At 37.7% G+C, this 19,225-nt stretch overlaps 3 protein-coding genes across 3 annotated transcripts; 1 reads left to right on the top strand and 2 right to left on the bottom strand.

Moving 5' to 3' along the window:
* Positions 1 to 527: 527 nt before the first annotated feature.
* LOC126585790 (C2 and GRAM domain-containing protein At1g03370-like) lies at positions 528 to 6,714 on the bottom strand. Its single transcript, XM_050250320.1, has 9 exons — positions 5,766 to 6,714; positions 4,238 to 5,470; positions 3,676 to 3,858; positions 3,210 to 3,493; positions 2,968 to 3,084; positions 2,542 to 2,804; positions 2,072 to 2,237; positions 1,551 to 1,823; positions 528 to 1,432 (listed from the first exon to the last, which is right to left on the bottom strand). Exons 1-9 carry the CDS (start codon positions 6,112 to 6,114, stop codon positions 1,244 to 1,246), a joined length of 3,057 nt encoding a protein of 1,018 aa, XP_050106277.1. The 5' UTR covers positions 6,115 to 6,714; the 3' UTR covers positions 528 to 1,243.
* Positions 6,715 to 7,411: 697 nt separating this feature from the next.
* Positions 7,412 to 11,277, bottom strand: LOC126585791 (farnesyl pyrophosphate synthase). The gene is made up of 12 exons (XM_050250322.1): positions 11,012 to 11,277; positions 10,443 to 10,467; positions 10,219 to 10,334; positions 9,988 to 10,074; positions 9,757 to 9,873; positions 9,584 to 9,672; positions 8,842 to 8,893; positions 8,373 to 8,468; positions 8,160 to 8,204; positions 7,983 to 8,072; positions 7,820 to 7,891; positions 7,412 to 7,734 (listed from the first exon to the last, which is right to left on the bottom strand). The coding sequence occupies exons 1-12, from the start codon at positions 11,120 to 11,122 to the stop codon at positions 7,606 to 7,608; spliced, it is 1,029 nt and encodes a 342-aa protein (XP_050106279.1). The 5' UTR covers positions 11,123 to 11,277; the 3' UTR covers positions 7,412 to 7,605.
* Positions 11,278 to 15,091: 3,814 nt separating this feature from the next.
* LOC126587654 (phosphoglycolate phosphatase 2) lies at positions 15,092 to 18,645 on the top strand. Its single transcript, XM_050252743.1, has 11 exons — positions 15,092 to 15,283; positions 15,466 to 15,533; positions 15,662 to 15,754; positions 15,845 to 15,916; positions 15,990 to 16,061; positions 17,080 to 17,139; positions 17,223 to 17,275; positions 17,461 to 17,558; positions 17,660 to 17,759; positions 18,047 to 18,150; positions 18,250 to 18,645. Exons 1-11 carry the CDS (start codon positions 15,124 to 15,126, stop codon positions 18,345 to 18,347), a joined length of 978 nt encoding a protein of 325 aa, XP_050108700.1. The 5' UTR covers positions 15,092 to 15,123; the 3' UTR covers positions 18,348 to 18,645.
* The last annotated feature ends 580 nt before the right edge of the window (positions 18,646 to 19,225 follow it).

Below are 19,225 nucleotides of genomic sequence, written 5' to 3'. Positions count from 1 at the left end.
CACAAAAGTCAAAATTAATTTCACGAAAAGCATTTTCAGTCATTTTAGAAGCACTTCCAAATGAGTTCCTTTATTTGTACTATGGTATTTTTGGGCTGATAAGGTACACAGAAGTGGGTTGAGATAGACCAGCCCAATTTTGTATTTGGTGGTAACGCTGAACTGGGACTGAGATTGTTATCCAATCCATCGCAACTGTCACTGAACAAAAAAGAGCCCAAACAAACGCACCACCGATCGAAACAAAGGTCTGAGTTTCTCCACTTTTAGCTTCCATTGCATCTCCGGCCATCGACGAAACAAAGGTCTGAGTTTTTTTTTTTTTAATTTTTTAATATCCACGTGATCCCAAATTGACATGTGACGCCTAATTATTGTCCACATGGGCACCACGTCATCAATTAACAGAGATTCTGACATAAAACTTAACGGATGTATGAAAGTGTACTAAAATTATGACTTTAGGTACCAGACTAGGATGAAAAATACTTTATGTATGAAATGTTGAAAACCAAGAAACTTCAGAATAATAAATTAAGATTAACCCAATCTTTTTTATAGCGCTAATAATAGTTTAGTTTTAAATAACTAAGGAGCTATAAATTACAATTTATCATCTCAAATAACAATTGACACGGGAAGGAAGGAATGAAGGTTCAGGTTATACAAAATGGTTCCTCTACAAGCTTCAAACTGCCATGTACACATAGCCACATCTCTTCAACAATTTCGTATTGCTCTTCATAATTCAAACAAATACATATAAAATCGGTACAAGTTTGAGCTATTCTAAAGGAATAAGCACCACCAGGGCCACCACCACCAACAGCGAGGTGCGCCTGCTGTTCCGCTAGAAACGGCAAGACCACAAAAAACTAGACCTGCCACTTCCATATACACTAGAAGGTTATTGCATAACCTGCACCTGTTATTCACAACCAGCAACTACCAAATACCCCTCCTCCTCCTCCTAAACTAGTCCAGGATTCTGTCCCAGAAACACTAATCACTGTTTCGTCTAGGACCATGGTACTCCCTGGAGCATCAACATACACACTTACACCTTCATATCCACCACATCCATCATACATATGTTACCGCCGCACCTCTGCAAGCCAAAGCTTATAGACTTTTTCATTGTCTCCAAGCTGGCATATCACCCAGTCTAGCTCAATCCAAGCTGGCATATCAGCACTCTTCGTGTCAAATGTCTACAATCCCAGAAATGCACCCAATCCACCCACTATATCGTGAATTCCTTCTCAACTACACTGAAGGTGTCCTTCAGGCGATCTTGCAGATTCTTAAGCACGTTTTTTGTAATTCTTTTCTGATGCCGAGTGCTTTTGAGCCACTCAACCCCAAAGTATACTCTTACCTGGCATCCCTTTGGTGTTGAGGGCAAATCCTCGATTTGGTATCGAACGTGAAGCTGCAAATTGTGAAGGGGGACTAGTCAATCATGTAGTGAAACAAGTGACTCAAAGGGGACACATTTATAAAAAAGGATTATTAAACAGAATTCTGCATAAGTTCAATGTCATCCATACATTGAAATAGTCGCCAAGTGGTACTGCATGGAGGCTCGAGACCTCTTGTACAAGCCAACCATTTCTATCAGGGAGGCGAGATTTTTGCTGAGTACTAGTCACCTCTCCTCTATATTGGGACACACGTTTATCAAATCTGTAATATATTTGCCTCACACAGACATCGCCCTTCTCTGATTCCCATGGGGTGTAAGAGTAGTTAAGACAACCAGCTTTCTCCATAACTCTACGGTCCAATTCACCTCCGCCAAATAGCTCTATGAAGAAATTTGTCTATTGTTGCCAACAAGACAAATATGATGGTCAGTCGAGAAGAAACTTAAATAATTAGAACTCAGATGTGTATATAGTCACAAGTACCACACACAGCAAATAATCTAGATGAAAGCTATGCCACTCTGATTCCATGAGACAGCTTCAGCAGAAGGGGACAAGCGAGTTGCAGATGTATTCTTAGTTCTAATAGAGATGCACTAAGAGTGAGTGAGAGAGAGAGAGAGAGAGAGAGAGAGAGAGCTCACAGGAACGGAATGAGCTGCAGAATAAACCTCAGACATGCTGACATCATCAAGGCCCAAGAAAGACCCACTCTCTTCAGCTTGGATCTTGACATCGGATTCTTCTTCAACTATTTTCACCTTCTGCTCAGGACTCAAAGACCTAGCTTTCCAAAGAGCCATGATTGTCCTATTCAGAAACATCAGATGTTGTGAGTCAAATCTTTATGTCCAAGCAAACATCAATTGTTCAGAAAATGGTGTAAAGTCAGTGTTGAGATGGGTTACTCATGCAAAACCACCACCAAGCAAAAGAAAAGAGCAAGGAATGGCAGAGATCTAGTCTAAGTCAGAAGAAGGCAAGGGCAGACCCAACATATGCCAAACAAATGATATCTAATAATTAACGAGAGAACAAGATCACAAAAATTAACAAAAAAGTTTCTACTTTGTTGAAGTGAATGCCATGGTATTCTAGGAAGTCCTTCGGGTACCTGTTAGCTACATTGAAAGATACAAAGGACTGGAAATGGAACTTGAGCCTGCCTTCCTCATCTTGTGTCTTTGCACCATGCCTTGCATCCATACCTCTACCCTGCCGCAGAGTCATGACTATAATTGGACTGCCCATAGATGACAGAGTTGGAGGTACAACTTGAATATCCTCTATATCCTCCCACAGGAAAAAGAACTTTGTCTTGTGACCAAATAAATTTGCATGGAAACCAATTATTCTTGCAGAAAGAAATAGGCGGCCCTGTATGGGAAGAACTGTAAGATAAGAAATATAACTAACATATAACAGATAATGAGGAGCAAGAAAAGGTTGCATGCTCTACAAGTATGACCTCAAGAATCAAATAGAAAGTTTAATGTCAATAGGAAAATTTCAACAGGGTGTATAACCACGTTAACAGCACCTGCAGGGGCATTTTTCGTTTCAAGTGACAGGTAAAGTCGTTGATGAGAAATTCCTCCGGTGGAAGCCCAAACAGTTTTTGGAATGCTGAATTTGTTTGAGGAGACCGCACAGTTATCTAGAATAGTTTTCACTAACAATCATGAGTAATAACATATGAAAGGTATGTACAACACTACTGAAAAAGGAATAGAAGATAAAGAACACAGGTAATGTGAATTTTGAACTAATGGACTGCTATACCTTCTTTCCCACCTCCTTCTCCATCTTAGTCAAAAATTGATTTACGACGTTGCCACCTCTTGTATTGTTTAAGAAAATTCTCAGGTGGAGTTTTGACTGGCATGCCTGAGCTAACTTTCCTTGAAGAGGAACCCACAAGTCAGCTAAATCTGATATATTAGTTTTTACAAAATTGATTTCAGCATGGCCCAGAGAGATAGCTTCATCAAAAGGTCCATCAAAATCATAAACTTCCACATCCAACACAGAAGGAGGTTCATCCATTGCATCAAACTCAAATATTTCTGCAGAGACCAACAAGAAATAAATCAGACCAAGATTTAGTTTATATAAGTTGCATAATCTAGACATATTCTAAATTTTTTATTTACATTATTGTTAAAATATGCACTGACATATGTCTTTGGAAGATGTATAGATTTAAAACTAAACAAACAACACAGCTCAGGTAAAAAAGGAAAATCACCATTCCATGTAGGATCGCATTTCTGGAACTTGATTGAGCTGGTTCTAGTTTTCCCATTGCAAGTGAACACCACATATGGATCAGAAAACCCACTCGAATCAACAGCTGCTATGTTACTTCCTTCAATCAATGCAACAGTTAGCAACCAACCATCTCCTTGGGCTTTGACTCCATGATCACTGCCTATAAGACACACAAAGATGATACTGATAAATAGTATTCAAAACAAAAGAAATAACAAGATAAACATATGGACATCAAGAAAATTTGGATTTTGAACAGATTAGAAACACTTTGAAAAATGCACATCATTGTGTTCTCCCCGTAGAAGAGAAAAATAATTGTTGAGCAAGAAGCAGCAGTAAAAAAATGTAGTTCTCTAAAACATTGGAATTTCTGGAGTAGATAAAAAACCTGGCGTGTATATTGATGGTGATAATGACAAGAATGAAACTAATTGTTTGATGTAAAAGGACACACTGTCAACTAGAGAAAGGCAGAGGCTAAGAGTCTGATCTTATTTAAAAGCAAAAGCAAAAGCAACCACCAAAAGTGATGTTACCGTTTTGTGCTCTGGCCTGCATGAAGCGTGAGATCAACCCCAGCACCCTTTCTCCTTGAAGAACCAGGACACCACAGACGATGAATTCACCAATTGAATCTGGCAAGTCAAGCCCAACAAACTCCAACCCTTGAATAGTGCTGGGTTGGGCAAGCCAGATGTGTACAAACATATACAATCCAATAAATAATGTGGAGATCACAGGGAAATTGGCAAAATACTGTACTGCCAGCTTCCAATCAGACTGGGGTTCAGCTTGCAGTGATGCCAAAACCTGATCCTTATTGGATCCAAGATCCTTTGAATCGACTGGCTTAACATTCTGAGACAATATAGTAGCATAGTGGTCAAAACTTTCCTTTAAACCTTGTCGAGCTCCATTTTCTATCATTCCTTTCATCATGGTGCTCTGCAGAAAATTCATCCGCCAGGATATTACCAGACGTGAAGATTGCTCTCCAGATGGCAGCTCGGGGCCAGGTGTTATGCAGTAGAGCAACTCCGTCTTAAAAGTCCGCCCATAGGGAACATCAGGAGTGCTTACGCTTGCTAAAACTGCAAAAACCTTCCCGTCGGCTTTGAGATACGTTTGGTCCTCAGTTCCTTTGACAGCCTTTATCAACTTAGTTGCAGCCTTAACGTATGTCACCACTCTTTTGACGCTCTCGGTGCTGGTATCTAATTTCCATTGCCCCGGATCCAATTCTGTAGTTCCCTGCGCTTCTGCCACCTCTTTTTGAAAACCTGAATCTGTTGAAAATAGTAATGTGTTTAGGTCTTGGGGTGGAGTGACGTACAGTTGATCCACAAGCACTCCTCCTGGTAAGTTGGTTGGGGTTTCACTCTCTTGATCTCGTGACTGTATTGTTTTCATCAATTCTTCAAATGTAGCGGAAGAGGACTGATCCTCGGGGCTGCTCTCACAAACTTCGGGTTTAGCAGCTTCAGACAGCTCAGACAGGTCCACTCTGCTAGAGGAGGCTGAAAGCAAATCTGGATTTTTATTGAATATCTGAGCTATGCGACCAGCAAAGGTCTTCTGAGAACAAATCTTTTCTTCCTTAAAGTCCTTAAAAGATGCTGTTTCTTCTGGTCTCACTCTCACAGGAGAAGCTGATTCTGAAACACCACTGAAAGACCTTGAAGGTGATTCACTTCCTATGTCACCACCCTCAGAAGCCGAGTCCACGAATGAATTGTTTGAAGAAAAATGTATTGCAAGAAGAATCTCGCCTGTCGGGAAGAAATCATACAAAGGAATATTTTAAATTAACTAACTTGGGGACAAATCCAACCACATTATGATAAGTAGCTTGAATTCACAAATGGGGTATTGGTATTGCCTGTCAGTAAGCAATGCTACCATTCCAAATTTGGGACAAGAATCCCAAGTTTTGTACTTGAAAAGCATGAAATGTATGCATTTGGATTTGGAGACTAGTGCATCGGGTAGTATGAGCAATTTTAACAAGAAAAAGAAAAGGCAAGTAGGCATATTTAATTTAGCAGAAGAATGTAAGAGTAGTACCGCAATCCTTGTTCTTGGATTTTTTACTCTTGGGGTGGAGAGGGTGCCAAGCAGTTTCAAGGGACTTGTTGCGGGCATCGAAGACTTGGGAAACAGGGATGCGGACGGAGCCAACGAAGTCGTCGTTGAAGTACTTGTCCTCGTCGAAGACAGAGATGACGAGCTCGTCGTTGAGGTCGTCGACCCTGAAGGTGAACTCTTCCCCCCAATAGGGGTTTAAGGTCTTCTTGACCACTTTGGTCCTGAGCTTGTGCTTCCCCAGCTGCACCTTCACGTAAGGATCGCTGAAGCCGTTGAGATCCATCGCTGGTAGATCCCGAGCCCCCAATACTTGAACCACCAGCTTCATGTTTTCTTTGTTTCTTGTGATGTTCTAATTCTATCTAATCTATCTAACCACCACAATTCAATTCATGCAACAAACCACAACCCACCAACGGATAAGAAAATCACCACAATCCTTCCTGCCTTCCTTTCGTATTGTATTGGATTGCACGATGTATGGCAATTTACAAATTGTGAACAAAACAAGGCCGTCAGTCAAAATTGATTCTTGAAACCAAATGGGAATTGTAAATTATACGAACAAGATAAAAGGAAAGACATCAAAACTTGAGGAGGAAAAGCTCCGACGACGACGACGACTTCTTGTCACGTAATGGTAATGCGGGAAGAAGCAATCGCCTGATCTGATCTGGGTTTCTGTCTGAATAATACGCTAAATGAAAGCTCACAAGTCGCAAAAGTCATACAAAAGAAGAAAACAGATTGAATGATTGAATGAACGAAGGAGGAGATCGAGACGAGACGATACAGGAACCCATCGGTTTCAGAGCAAGGAACAAAGAGAGAACGTTTTTTGTTTTTTTTTTGGGATAAAAGGAAGGGATGATCAAAAATGTAAAGGGAAGGGAAGGATGGGGAGAATTTTAAATTAAAAGTTGAAATCTTAAAAGCTGAGAGACTTTTGGTTTAAATTCATCATACTGCGCCTAGGATATTTGACTTTCTATTATTTTCTTAATTAAAAAAAAAACGATTTTTGTTTTCTCTAATTTCCTTCTAAACAGTGGTTTGTGATAAATAGATTAGGAGATAGTGGCCTTCTCCTTCTTCTATTGTATCGTCAAATGATTAATACTGTTTTTTAGATTACTTCCTTCTTTCTTGGATTCCCCCGATTTAATTTGTTTAATTGCATCAATTATTGGACGTTTTGTCTCTCCACATTTTGAAATTTGTACTGCTACTCGAGTTCAATTGTCACATACAGTATTACGGTCTAGTGATATTTCTCTTTACTTGTAAATGATGTCTTAGGTTCGAATCTCGTGGATAACGAATTCGATACAAAATTAGGTTGCTCATTGTGTGGCTTGGCCAAACTTTTCATTCCCTTAATGTAAAATACATCGTTGTACTAAAAAGGAAATCACATTTTAGTACTTTAAAAACATCACCATGCCTAAGCATAACATAAGCATTGCAAGCTCATCTCCATTGTGAGACTTAGCTGAGAGCCAAGACCTAAGTGGGGGGCCAGACTTGTCCAAAAGTTTTTTTTTTTTTTTTTAATAAACGATGTTATCTACACTTACAAGTAGCTAAGTCTCACAATAGGGATGAGAATGTGGTTCAAATTCGTCTTTAGCAAAAATTGAACATAAGATCTCACATTCCTTATTAAAATACAACAATATTCATTCTTCGACAGTGGGATAAGCCATTCCTTTTTCGTTTCTTTTTTTTTTTTCAGAAAAAATAAATGAAAAGCATAAATCATCAGCAGCCAAAAACAGAGATGAGGGGCTGAACTGAACTGAATCCAGATCCGAGATTTCTATTTCTGCCTCTTGTAAATCTTGCCCAAGAAGGACTTCAACACTGCTTGCACCGCTTTGCTTGGGTGCCCTTCAATCCAACTCGTCAGTTTCTTGTAGCTTTTGCTCTCATAATCCGCAAATACACCCTACCACAATCACAATCTCAATTCAGCATCTACCGGTCATCTTATACTATTACAATTCATCATACACAATCAATTAAATTCAAACCTCAATATCGAGTTCTTTGTAGAGGGCCTTTACTGTTGCCACATTTTCTGGGTCTGGTTTCCCATAATTCTCCTGCGCAAATACGTACACAGATCATATTCATTTGTGACTTAGTGAGTTAGAAAATTTAACGCTGATTAGAAAATATATGTAAGATTCTTACATGTAGTACTTTCTTTTGTTCCTCATTGCAGAGTTCCAAAGCTTTCACCACCAACCAAGAGCACTTGAAATCTTCAATATCTGTTCCTATCTGATATCACAAACTACTTATTACACTCAACTCCCATCAAACAAGAAACACGAGAGAATTATTTAAGGCCATCTCCCTGAATCTCACCTTACCAATCGTTTCCGGATCACCAAAGCAATCCAAATAATCATCCTATTTAAAACAAGGGAAAAAGAGAGAGTTAACGAAAGCAATATTTTTTTTCCTTTACAAAGTTAACGAAAGCAATTGAAGAGTTCCATTGTGCGGAGGGGGGGGCATGACTCGAGCAAAAGAAAAATTACAGGGATTCTGTTTCTGTGTATTCAACAAAACATTTACCTGTACTTGAAAGTAGATCCCCATCTCAACAAGAATGTTTTTTACATCAATATGTTTTTCCAGTTCCTCACCTGACATAAGCAATGCACATGCAACCTGAGTAGATAGCAAACGGTTAGGGTTGGCGAAATCTTTCGTTGTAAAACACCTGAACAAAATAAGAGGACATGTGACGGGATGTGGCAATGTACATATCTTATGATATGAATACAGAAAAAGGAACCAAAATGGCTCGTATCTTTCTCAAATTAGACTTCTTATTGATTTAAACAAAGACCAAGGGAGTTATGTACTGGGAACAAGGATGTACTAAGTTACATCAAATTTCACAGACTAGGTATAGATTATATAGGATAAAGTAAACATGCTGGTTTACAATAGCGTTCCCGCACAAAAACTGAAACAGAATTGAGGAATACTAACAGTTCAAGTATTGATTGCTTTAAGTGCTAAAGAAGTATGTACTTACGGAAAGGTAAAATGAGTAATAGGCAGTCTTGTACTGAACAATACGGCGGTGACTGCAAAAGATCCAAACCATTTGTTTATAAACCAAAATATCATACTACAGCTAGACATCAATAGAGAATAACAAGTTAATTATTTTAATAACTAGTCACATTGTGAAACTTGTCTCCGGTTACCCTGCTCACCATACCATAGCCTACTAAAAGGTCTGAAGAGGTTCCAACTTTTAACATACCCGACACCCCAAATGAATATTTCTTATCCTAAGCAGTGAGAACGTTGGCCATGGTTGTCAGAATAATATCAGAGAAACATTCAATCAGACGGTGAGATTTAACTCCGCTGGCATACCTTGGCTAAACTTCATAGCCTATCTAAAGGAATTCAATAAGTGGTCATGAACTCAGGCTGTTTAGACTGTTTGGACCTTTATAACCCATAGATTACCGAATGTATAAGGAATTAAGCATTACAAATTATGAAGATGGCAAATTGGTCCAATAGTGAAGGCTTATGAATATACCATACAAAAGAAGGCAAAGCATTAGTCTCTGTAACAAATTAATTTCTCAACGTGCATTTGTGAATTTCATGCAAATTTTTGCGTTCTTTTCTGCAGCATCGTGCATTAACTTCATAATAGGGAACAGCATATGGGTTGGTTACTTGTATTAAAATCTTAGCATGTCTACAGGCATTTTGTTAGTGGCAAATGGCAATGATCTTGTACGATTTTCACTTACATTGACAATGAGTATTTGGATAGATCTTTTTCTCCTTCGATGGTAGTGATCAAATCTATCATCTGACCTGAGGCAGTTTGAAATTCCACCTGCGTAAACATGACATAAGTTAGCGTTTAGCTCTCCATTAAAGCGAAAAAATGATCTTCCAAACAATCTGCAAGTCCACCTACCTCATTGAACAAATCAAGAAGATCCACGTAATATGGCTTTTCTCTGAAGTACTTTCTGAGAATCCTTGGGATATGGTTTCGAAGCACAACACCATCATTTACTGCAATCATACCAACCTACATGATACAGTTTCTCAGGTTAATTGATTTACCAACAAGGCAACAATGACAACACAAAAATAAATAAATGAATAAATTTTAAATGTACATATATTTGCTCTTCCTACAAACCTTGGGCAATCTAAACCAGCAAGGCTGACCACGCCGTGTGTGAGAGCCATCCATGATGTCATCAAGAACCAGAAAAAATGCTTGAAGCTGCAAGTAGTGTGACCATAACAAAAAAGTAAGCTTGTCATGCAATGCGCTAGAGTAATGCGCAAGAAGCAAAACAAAAACAAAAAAAACGTAGAAAATAACTGTGAGGTTCAAAAGAGAATGGAAGTGGTTTAATTTCCATACCCATTCGATGCACCAACCGAGAGCGCTGGCCAGGAAGATTTCATCTTCAGTTAATTCCCTTCCTTGTTGCAACAACTGATAGCTGTCAATAACAGACAATCCCCGATTGAGCTTTCCTGAAGGACAGGATAAGAGTCAGAATCCTTTGACAGCATAAGTTGAAGGACAAGCTGATGAATTGAATTTTGCTTAATTGAAAAGTTGAGACGAAATTAAAATCTGACCTCCAGGCACATTGTAGTCCAGCATCTGTGACAGAGAAAAGTAAATTGGGCAGGCATGCAGGCAGTCAGTCAGTCAGTCAGGAGTCAGGACTCAACTCAGGAGAGAGCATCAATCAACATCATATGATTGAATAATATATTACCAACCAGACAACGTACAAAAATGAATGAAATTTACCATCGGGAACTAGTCCTAAATATAATGTTCCTGATAAATTATAACCAACCCAATTGTCTAAATGAATCCCAGGTGCCAGGTGGGGATCAACTTTTGCATGTGATGGGGCTAATAGTAATAGTAATAGTAATGATGTGTGTAAATCAAATGTAAAATTCCGACAACCACAGACTACTGAAATTGAATCAGATGTTTTGACTTACGAGGTGTTGTTTTGATATCATAAACAAAGGAAGGAAACAGTTGATGGATTATTATGGTTATGGAGCTGAAACGTTACTAATAACAACTTAAGAGAAAATAGACAGCGATACCAAACATATTCATTAATCACTGAATTGAATTGAACTGAATTGATGATGGTAAAAGTGAAAAATGAAGGCATCAATACCCGCTCGACCCATTGGCGAGAGTCCTTGGTGAAGTCGAAAGCAGGGTCTTCCAACAGCTCCGATTTCAGAACGGAGTACACCTTCAGAAACTTTGACTTGAGATCCGCCATTGTCAGTTTTGCCAATCTAATCCGCCACCACACAGACACTGGTAATCTCAGAGCCCTCCCCAGATACTCACAGACTCACAGAGAGGGAGAGAGATGTGCTTTGTATAGACGACACGACTTAATGGTACAGAGGGAAATAAATAAACAGGTCGCTCACCTTCAGCTTTTAAACTCGATCTTCTTCCGCATTTGGGTACCAATTCTCTCACAATTTGCACTTGTTGCCATTCTTCATTTTCTCACTTCAACTCACATTATTGGTTTTTTTTTTCTTTTGTTTTTTAACAAGTTGACTTGTGTTTGTGTATATTTAAGGGTAATCCACTGCAACTTTTATTAAAACAAGTAGTAGAAAATGATTTACATGAAACAGGTAGTGTATCAATTTACGAATACATTGTTATATGTAAGTTGCTCTTATTATTCCGAGATCAAGAAATCATGTGGGACCTATTGTGTTAAATAATATTTTAGTGGTTTGGTTTGAGTCAACTTCGTCCAACCGGTACCAACCACCAAGCAGGAGAGGGACAATGGCAGAATCGTAGTTAGCAGAGAGGGTGAGGGTCATAAGATAGAAAGACAAAATCCAATTCCCATTACTTGGAAGGAATCGAGGGCCAGCACCCCATTGGCGACTGGTGGGATAACATAATGGATGATTCTCCTATTCGTTTGTTTGCTTGTTTGTTTATTAGCGCCTTACACCCCAGCAAGGCAGCACAGCAGTATTCACACGAGCCAGCCAGGCTGTCGTTGTCGGTTGTCCAATGTCCAGGTCTGCTTATGGACCCCTATGGAGACAGTGAGAAACCCAGCCATCAATATTGAACAACAGAAGAAGACGAGAGGGGCCCTCCCTCATTATTTCTTTTCATACAAATCAACGACTTTAATTAGTTAACTAGAGCCTACAGCCGCCGTATTGGAAATCGTAATCAACGTTCATATTGTTGACCTACACAATTTATTAAGTGTAGAATTTTATCATAATTTTTTATATTATAAATTAGTAGTGAACTTGGCTACTCAATATAAGTTGCTAAATCATTTAAACTACATATTAATAGAACTCTACTTGTTAATAAAAAAAACTACTAAAATTATTATTATACCTTTTGTATATAACTAAAAGAGAAAATGACTCATATCGCTGGACCATTGATCCAACTGAGTTAAAGTTGTGGGATCATTTCTCCAATTGAGTTAAAGTTGAGAGACCATTGCTACAAAAAAAAAATTTCATTTGGTTTTTCATATTTACCCCTTGATTTAGCCTCATATGCATGGCATGTGACTTATTTTGACGAAATTCTAACAGAGTTTACGAAAATGACCATAGCTACACGTTTTGATGAGTTAAGGGACAAATGATTATGAATTTTTAGTTAAATGACTATTACTCCAATTGAGTTAAAGATGATGGACCATTGCTATAATTTCCTTTAACTAAAAAGAAAAAATATGGGCACTAAAATAATTTCTCACAAACAATTTTTGTTTTTTTGTTTTTTAATTTACACTAAGTGGGTAGGGGAGTGTGCTACGTCTTAAAATGAATTTGTCAAATTAATGTGGTTCAACTATCTTTGGTGAAAATCAAATTTAAGATCTTTCACTTACAATTAAGGATGAATATCACTAGATCATAATACTACTAGCTAAATTATCATATATTTAAACAGACATAATAGTGTGCGAACTTTATCTAGGATTTTATAAATGAAAGATTTGATCTACAAAGTTTTTTGGCACCAATGCATTGCGTGTCGAGAATAAACCAATTTTTGCATACAGAAAATTGGCTTGCTTGAGAAAGTCCAATGCATATTTTGTGGATAAATTGTGGGTAGCCTGAATTTTCAAAAGGAAACAAAAAGTGCAAACATTTAAGAAAGCCACTTAATACTACGATTTAGTGATTTTTTTCTTTACTTGTAAGTGAAAGGTTTTAGGTTCGGTTATCGCTGAAGGCGAATTTAAATCACATTATTATAGCTTATTGTGAGGCTTAGCCCACTCCTTCACCCCTTTAGTGTAGATTATATCATTTGTTAATAAAAAATCAAATGCTAAGCAAGCCATACAACCGATATATGGGTTAGGTCATCTCCAACCGAAAGATGGTCAAATGGTCATGTTTAGCCTTATAGCCTTGCAAAGAAATTATATTTTAATGAACAATGTCATGTCATATTTTATACTATCTCCAACCGATGGAGCCAAATGGCCATAAGCCAAATATAGCCTTTTGACAAAAAATCATCTCCAATAGAGAGGGTCAAATGGCCATAGGCCAAACATAATTTATTATCTTTATTGAATTAATATGGTTAATTGAATTGAACTACCATATTAAAATAAAGTTTTTGGACATATTTTAAGTGCCACTTGCCGCTAAATTAATAAGCCTTCGAATTTCTTATCTTTATATAATGAAAATGATGTGAAAAATTGGTGAAAATTTGAAATAAAATAAGGTAAAATAGTATGAAATGGTGAAATGATGTGAGAAATAGGGTAGAAATAGCTTATGTATTTATAAAAAAGAGTTAGATTTTTTTTTAATTTCATAAAAGAATAAAATAAAATAAAAAGTCAAACGGTAACCTGACGTCAAATAGCATGTGTTTGGGCTGGGCTTTAGGGTTGGCTTCACTTGGCTAGCCCTTTCGCTGGGTCTCCCATTTTTAATCGAGTGAGGCCCACAAGCCTTTTGGCCTAGCCCTTCGTTGGAGACGGTTTTCGTGTCAAAACGAGTTATTTTTAGCCCTATGACCCTTTGGCTGGGTCAGTTGAAGATGGCCTTAGGGTGATGAGGCCTAGGAGATATGGGTTTATTATTAGTTTGCTGATTGGCCCTTTAGTAACAGTGACGTGGCTTGTCCTGTTTCCCTCCCCTCCTCTCCTTTCCAAGTTCCAGTGAATTGACTGAGGCTATCTCCAACCGATGCGGCCAAATGGCCATAAGGCTAAAAATAGCTTTGAATGACACAAAAACCGTCTCCAACTGAGGACTAGGCCAAAAAGGCTTGTGGGCCCCACCGAGCCCAAACCCCCCAATCAGGTAAGTGGGCTGGCCATTTCCAGCCAGCCCGTCAACACTAGAATGTCAAGCTTGACATTTTGCCAGCCCTCTAACTCAGCACATTTGAATGCCAACGACTACTTGGCGTCAACATGATGCTAGCTAGCAACGACTAACTAACGTCATGTTACTATCAGGTTATCGTTGGAATTTGAATTTTTTTGGACGAATTTAAAAAAAAATCTAATTTTTTTCCTATAAATACCTACATCATTCCTACAACATTGAAAACTAAAGATAAGAAGTGTCACATAGATAAGAATCATATCTAAAATTTGCACAAACATTTACATTTCGACACGTGGTACTCGAAATCAAATTCGAAAAATTATTAAGATTACATAAAGATAAGAAATCTGGATAGTTACTCACTTTAGCGACACATGTCACTCGAAAATCCTATTTGAAAAAGTATTGAGATTACATAAAGATAAGAAATCTGGAGAGTTACTCATGTTAGCGACATGTGTCACTTGAAATCATATTCGAAAAAGTATTGAGATTACATAAAGATAAGAAATCTGGAGAGTTACTCACGTTAGCGACACGTGTCACTTGAAATCCTATCCGAAAAAGTATTGAGATTATATAAAGATAAGAAATTTGGACGCTTATTCATTTGGCGACAAGTGACATTCAAAATATGTTCGAAAATCTTATTTTAATATGGTAGTTTAATTTAATTAACCATATTAATTGAATTAAAATAATAAATTATGTTTGACTTGTAATTCTTTGGTCCCTTTGGTTGGAGATAATTTTTTGTCAAATAGCTATATTTGGCCTATAACTCTTCGACTCCTTCGGTTAGATGATATAATATATAATCGAGCATTGTTTATTAAAATATAATTTTTTACATGGCTACAAGTCTAAAGGCCCTTTGTCCCTCCTTCAATAGGAGATGACCTGAATGACAGACACTGTCTGTCTAATAGTAATAGTAGTGTATTTGCAGTCCCAAACCCTAACCCTGACGATGAACTCCTCCCTGTCCCAGTCTCAGCTGCTTTCTCGTCAGAACGCGAACCAGCTCCTGGATTCTATCGAAGCTTTTCTCTTCGACTGCGATGGTCCTTTATCTACCCCTTTCTTCTTTCTTATTACCCTTTATTTGTTGTCATTTTCAATACAATTGTTATACTTTGATATTCCACCAATATTCAATTGAAAAATGCAGATCGTCCATTTGAATTTATTTATTTTTATAATTTTTGTTTCAGCATTTCTTATTTATGATAATTGCACTGAGCAGGTGTCATTTGGAAGGGCGATAAGCTCATCGATGGCGTCCCTCAGACACTCCACTTCCTACGATCAAAGGCACTCTTTCTCTCCATTTCCGGTTTCCGATTCAATTTTTTATTTTTGAAAATAAAAAAACTACTGTCATTCTGATTTAATCAATAATCACAGTAAATTAACCAACTAATGATTTAGTGATAAATTAGGGGAAGAAGCTGGTGTTCGTTACCAATAATTCGACAAAATCAAGAAAGCAATACGCGGACAAGTTCCTTTCCCTCGGCATTTCGGTTTCTGAGGTGAGCTCTCCTCTCTCAATTCTTTTTCTGTCACTCTTCGAAATCTTTAATATACTTGATTTTGTTGAATCAAATCCATTGTATTTGTAGGATGAGATATTCTCTTCATCCTTTGCCGCTGCTATGTACTTGCAACTCATTAACTTCCCCAAACACAAGAAGGTTTGCTGCTTTTTCTTCTTTTTGTAAGTTTTTCATTGTCTTTCTGTGCTTACATTGCTTGCTTTCTTTGCAGGTTTATGTGATAGGGGAACAAGGCATATTGGAAGAGCTGCAGCTTGCTGGATTTACAGCTCTCGGTGGCCCCGTAAGCTCATCTTGTCTCTTCCCTTTTTTCTTTTTGTTTGTTTTTTGTTTTCTTCAGTTGATCTTTTGGGCTTGAAGGCCTAGTTTGGATAACCCTCTAGGATGGGATTGGAAGGGATAACCGTCTAAATTCAAGGTATAGTAGAGGGAAAGGGAATGATTTTTCATATGAGGGGATTAGAAGAGGATTAAGCATGAAGGAAACTCCTCCATTCTAATCATTCCTTGGTTAGGAGGATGGAATAGATAAGTTTTGCTTAACAAGTAATAGATCTCCTACCTCCAAGTTGGTCACAATGTTTTCATTTCTTCCTTCAACAAACCTTGTCTATAGTTGCTTATCCATTCAAATCCTATCTTCTATACCAAATGAGCCCGAGAGGAAAATTGGACTGACAGACTGTAGCTTTTTCCCCTTACTCTCATGAATGGAGATAGTTAAGACAACTATGTGGTTATCTCTGCTACTGGCTTGCCCTGGCTTTAGAAATTAGAGGCCTCCCTATTTTGAACTTTTCAGAATCGTTTCTTCTTTTGGGAACTTATAACTTGTTATATTTACATCCCAACTTAACTTTGTATGCTTCATTCACTAGTGTCACTTTCATGTTCAAGAATCATGATTATGAAGATGGGTGAATCCCGTTTCTCATCCTGCGCATTAGGGTGTTGCTTGCATCTGGTGTTTTGTAAATGCTTCATATAAGCTTAGTAATTGAGGACAGCTTGAATTGCCTTAAGAAACTTACTGTGCTGAACAAGTAACCGCTGTTGGATATTTTAGCAAGACAGCTCAACTGAAACAGATACAAGCATTTTGACAAGTATAGGCTATAGTGTATTTGAACCCCCAGTGTTTTTGTACCACAGAGGTACTTGCTAGACCGTGTTCATTCTCATGTGTATTATGGAAATGATTCATGCTAGCACTAGGCTTTTAACATATTTGAATGTGGTTTCTTTTCTTATTATCATGGAAATCTTGCCTTTGAAGAAACTGATGAAACATTACATTGCAGGAAGATGGGAAAAAAACTGCGCAGCTGAAATCAAATTGTCTCTTTGAACATGATAAGAGTGTAATGTAACCTCTTGCCCGTAATTGTTTTGACCCGTGACTTCTTTCTGCAGAGTCTAAAAATTTTGCAACTCCTGTTCGCAGGTTGGAGCAGTTGTGGTTGGACTAGACCAGTATATTAACTATTACAAGCTTCAGTAAGAACGTTAAAATCCTTGCTCCATTCTCTCCAGTTTCCAGTCTAGGGCAGAATATTCAGTTTTGCTCATACGAACCACAAAGATGATGCCGAGTACTAAAACATTTGTTAGAATGTAAATAATGCTGTTATCTTCTAAAACATTTGTCTTCACTACTTGACTTTAGATCCTTTACCTGTCAGATATGGAACCCTCTGCATACGTGAAAATCCAGGATGTCTTTTCATTGCAACCAATAGAGATGCAGTTGGACACATGACTGATTTACAAGAATGGCCTGGTTCTTTTTTCTTTCCCTTCCTCTTCTTGATGAAAATCAACATAACATCAAATATAAGGTTTAAAACTTTGCTTTATGGTGCTTCCCTTGTTGGGTTTCAGGTGCGGGGTGTATGGTAGCTGCGATCTGTGGATCCACCCAGAAGGAACCTATTGTAGTTGGAAAGCCATCTAATTTCCTGATGGAATTTTTGTTAAAGAAGTAAGAATTGTTTACCTTCGTATATAATTTTTGAAAGAAAAAATTCCTAAAGAATAGATCATTGTCTGAAATTTCAAGTGAGTGAACTCCACATCATGCAACTGCCAAAAAAGACAATGGTATCCCATATAGAATATGAACACTCGAATTGCATAACGGCATATGATTGTTCGTAGAGAATAGAGATCAACCTTGGTTTTCAAACTTCATGTCATATACATGCCTTTATTGTGTATTTTTGCAATCGTGAAGAGAAGGTATCCGACTCATTGCCCTTTCGTTTGCAGATTCGATATTAGTTGCTCCAAAATGTGTATGGTGGGTGACAGATTAGATACTGATATATTGTTTGGCCAGAATGCTGGCTGCAGAACTCTACTCGTTCTTTCGGGTAAGAGAGTTTCTATTCATATTGCAATGCTAAAGTAATTGATGTAATTGTTGATTAACACGCTGATACTCGTAACGATCGTTGCAAATTTTGCAACAGGTGTGACGACTCAATCTGCTCTTGAAGACCCTTCAAATAAGACTCAACCAGAGTACTATACGAGCACGTTGTCCGACATTTTGGACTTGATGACTTGATCCCTTCTCATGTGTTTGACACTCTTTGAGGCCAGTTTGTGGTCATTCCGACCCTCAAATCAAATGTGTTAATTAATTGTGTAATAACATCCTGATTCCTGAATCAAAATATCTAGCATGCCTTAAAGTGGCTCAGCGGAACAACTCAAAGACTCTAGAGCGCATAAAGGGTGATACACACTTTACAATCAAACCGTGTCTATCCACATCCACTCCACTGTGTCCATGACAATGTGTCTTACAACAATCATTTTCAACCAGACAATTCAATAAATCTTCTTTAGTAACGAGTACGAAATGATGAACCATGTTTATTTATTTCTATGAATGTTTATAGCCTAGCAACATAAACATACATGTGAGACGAGACAGAATATGAACTAAACTAAGTTTACAGGCCTTTGCCAATGCCATAATATTATTCACATAGGCTTTTTAGTTAAAATAGTTTTTGAGATTTACATAATTCTTCACTTTGGTCCTTGAAATCAATAAAAGTGATTTTTGAGCTTGTCCGCCATCAATCATTTTGATCATTCCATAAAAAAAATTGTTAAACAAGGAGCAAAATGATAAAAATACCCTTGACTTAATAAACAACGAGCCAAAATAATTTGACAAAAGTTGAGGGTATTTTTGTTATTTTATTCCTATTTAATAGAGATTTTTTCCAAAATTATCAAAATAATTGATGGTGAACAAACTCAGTGACCGCTCATATTGACTTCAAATTTCAAGGATCAAAATGATGAGCTATGCCAATTTCAAGAACTGTTTTTACATTCATATATAAATGGTTTAATTGGATTAATAGTCCATGTGGTGACAAAGTAGTTGGAAGATAGCCCATGTGGTAAAAAAAATTAGGATTTAAGCCT

Source organism: Malus sylvestris, chromosome 10 (genome assembly GCF_916048215.2).
Source record: "Malus sylvestris chromosome 10, drMalSylv7.2, whole genome shotgun sequence".
Lineage (NCBI taxonomy): Eukaryota > Viridiplantae > Streptophyta > Magnoliopsida > Rosales > Rosaceae > Malus > Malus sylvestris.
Note: the sequence above shows the minus strand (reverse complement) of the source record. Positions and strands in the feature narration are given on the sequence as shown.

Excerpts from the sequence above, each read along its gene's own strand:
- LOC126585790 (XM_050250320.1), bottom strand. The coding sequence starts at position 6,114 with ATGAAGCTGGTGGTTCAAGTATTGGGGGCTCGGGATCTACCAGCGATG. Across the intron at positions 5,471-5,765 it reads ATCCAAGAACAAGGATTGCG|GCGAGATTCTTCTTGCAATA; the intron begins GTACTACTCTTA and ends TCTTCCCGACAG. Across the intron at positions 2,238-2,541 it reads TCTTTCAATGTAGCTAACAG|GACAATCATGGCTCTTTGGA; the intron begins GTACCCGAAGGA and ends GTTTCTGAATAG.
- LOC126585791 (XM_050250322.1), bottom strand. The coding sequence starts at position 11,122 with ATGGCGGATCTCAAGTCAAAGTTTCTGAAGGTGTACTCCGTTCTGAAA. Across the intron at positions 9,874-9,987 it reads GCTGGTTTAGATTGCCCAAG|GTTGGTATGATTGCAGTAAA; the intron begins GTTTGTAGGAAG and ends TGTATCATGTAG. Across the intron at positions 9,673-9,756 it reads TTCTTGATTTGTTCAATGAG|GTGGAATTTCAAACTGCCTC; the intron begins GTAGGTGGACTT and ends ATGTTTACGCAG.
- LOC126587654 (XM_050252743.1), top strand. The coding sequence starts at position 15,124 with ATGACAGACACTGTCTGTCTAATAGTAATAGTAGTGTATTTGCAGTCC. Across the intron at positions 15,284-15,465 it reads TTTTCTCTTCGACTGCGATG|GTGTCATTTGGAAGGGCGAT; the intron begins GTCCTTTATCTA and ends TGCACTGAGCAG. Across the intron at positions 17,559-17,659 it reads TGATTTACAAGAATGGCCTG|GTGCGGGGTGTATGGTAGCT; the intron begins GTTCTTTTTTCT and ends GTTGGGTTTCAG.